Source organism: Naumovozyma dairenensis, chromosome 7, assembly GCF_000227115.2.
Source record: "Naumovozyma dairenensis CBS 421 chromosome 7, complete genome".
Lineage (NCBI taxonomy): Eukaryota > Fungi > Ascomycota > Saccharomycetes > Saccharomycetales > Saccharomycetaceae > Naumovozyma > Naumovozyma dairenensis.
The window spans coordinates 542,809-544,657 of record NC_016485.2 but is presented as its reverse complement, the minus strand read 5'-3'; the positions used below and the strand labels follow the sequence as shown (position 1 = coordinate 544,657).

Here is a 1,849-nt window from a genome sequence, read left to right as displayed (position 1 = left end):
TAAGGGCTTGGCTTACTTCATAAGATTCATTAACAAAATGGCTCCATCATTCTCATCATCTGTGCCTCTTCGATGTTGTGATTCTTTCCGATCATCAACATTATTGGCATGTTGATTCCGTTGCAATACGTTCTGTGTTCCACTATTCTTGACGTTTCGTAGAACTTCGGCCCCCATGGCCGCCCAATCTTCGTCTTCCGTAGTATCTGATGGTGTCTGCTTCTCTTCGTGGTTATTATGACTGGTGTCTTCTGCAGATGGTGGTATAAATGATTCCACTGTGTTATGTCCGATATGCGGGTTCTTGAAAGCTATCTGAGGTATTGCAAACCTGTTTGACATATCTGAACTAGTATTGTTGAAGGTAGTAGAACCAACAGTATTGCGTTTTTCTTCTCCTTTATACATGCCATTAGAAGCAAATAATGTCGATCTTATCCCAGACTCTTTAGAGAATGAAACCCTAGAGGGTCGTTCAGATGGTGGTTCACTTAAAGTGCTTCGAGATAATAGGTCTAAATCAATTTTGTTCGATTGTCCGCTGATAAAATGTTGTTGGTGTTGAAATGTTTGTATGTCAGTTTGTTGATTCACGGTGGACGGCACCATTTTATTTATAGATGGCCTAGATTTACTCTTGGAACTTGATCTTCGTGTTCTTGAATTATTTCTCAGTTTAGGCCTGATATGGCGTGCCATCAATTCATGTTCTGTAACGTCAGCAGTAGACGCCACATTATCACCAGCAACATTAGAAGCATAGACAACAGTTGATTTCCTTCTCCCATTGAAAGCAAACATATCCTTGTCTCTATTCTCAATATCTATGTCGTCTTCTTCGTCCGAAGCTAAGACTTCTTCGTCGATATATAGCACAGAAGGTTGAGACAACGATTCAGCTTGTGGGGAGTTCGTTGTCATGGCAGGTGAAGAAATTGGATGGTTTTTATTTTTAGTTTTTGTCTCCGGCTTTTTTACCATCGCTGAATTACTGCTTCTCCTTCTACTACTACTACTAGTATTAGTATTAACATTAGCATTGGTGTTAATCCCAATATTATTGTTATCATCTTTAGCAGTCGAGGCTGCATCTCTAACTTTCAAATTATTTTTCTTTGTAATATCTAATACAGTATTGAAATCTTCATTGTCATCAAGTTGTCTAGCTGACCATTGACCCCAACCTACTTTTTCAAATACAATACGATTATCTTTATCTCCATCATCCATTGCACCCATAATTAACCTTCTTTGTTTTGAGCTGGATAAATCTTTAAAGTTCGTTATGTCTTCATTTAATGCTTGTGTAATGTGTCTTATTGCTAATGGACCTCTCCTCATCAATAGTTCTGATAATTTCCTAGGCGTTACTGATCCAGAAACTATATTATTACTATTTTTGTTATTTGATACAGATCTTTGGTGTGCAATTGAGGGATCCAATGTTATATTCTTGTTTGCATTCGTATCATCTGGTTTTGTATTTATGTCGTTTATATCTTTCTTAATTTCCATCATATTTATGACTATTTTTATGTTTGCCCCTAATCAATAAGTGGAAAAAGACTGCCTAGGAATATCTATAACCACAGTAGATTTAGCGTGCTCTTTTTAAGTGTTCTGAGTATCAATTCATATTGCATTCTGATAGAAATGTAACGAACTTTTTCAATATTTTCCTTCGATAGATAGATAGCCTTAATGAAATTGTCAAAACTGTAAATTATCATGTTACAATAATCCTTTAGTAATTATTCATAAAAAAACACAATTTCAATTAAGATTCACATGTTTGAAACTTTAAGTCGAGTACTTACCAAAAATCTTCAAAACTATAAGAAATAAGCGC

At 35.7% G+C, this 1,849-nt stretch overlaps 1 protein-coding gene across 1 annotated transcript; it reads right to left on the bottom strand.

Moving 5' to 3' along the window:
* Positions 1–12: 12 nt before the first annotated feature.
* NDAI0G02370 (uncharacterized protein) lies at positions 13–1,518 on the bottom strand (the record flags this gene model as incomplete). The annotated part of the gene is made up of 1 exon (XM_003671207.2): positions 13–1,518. One exon carries the CDS (start codon positions 1,516–1,518, stop codon positions 13–15), a length of 1,506 nt encoding a protein of 501 aa, XP_003671255.2.
* Positions 1,519–1,849: the final 331 nt, after the last annotated feature.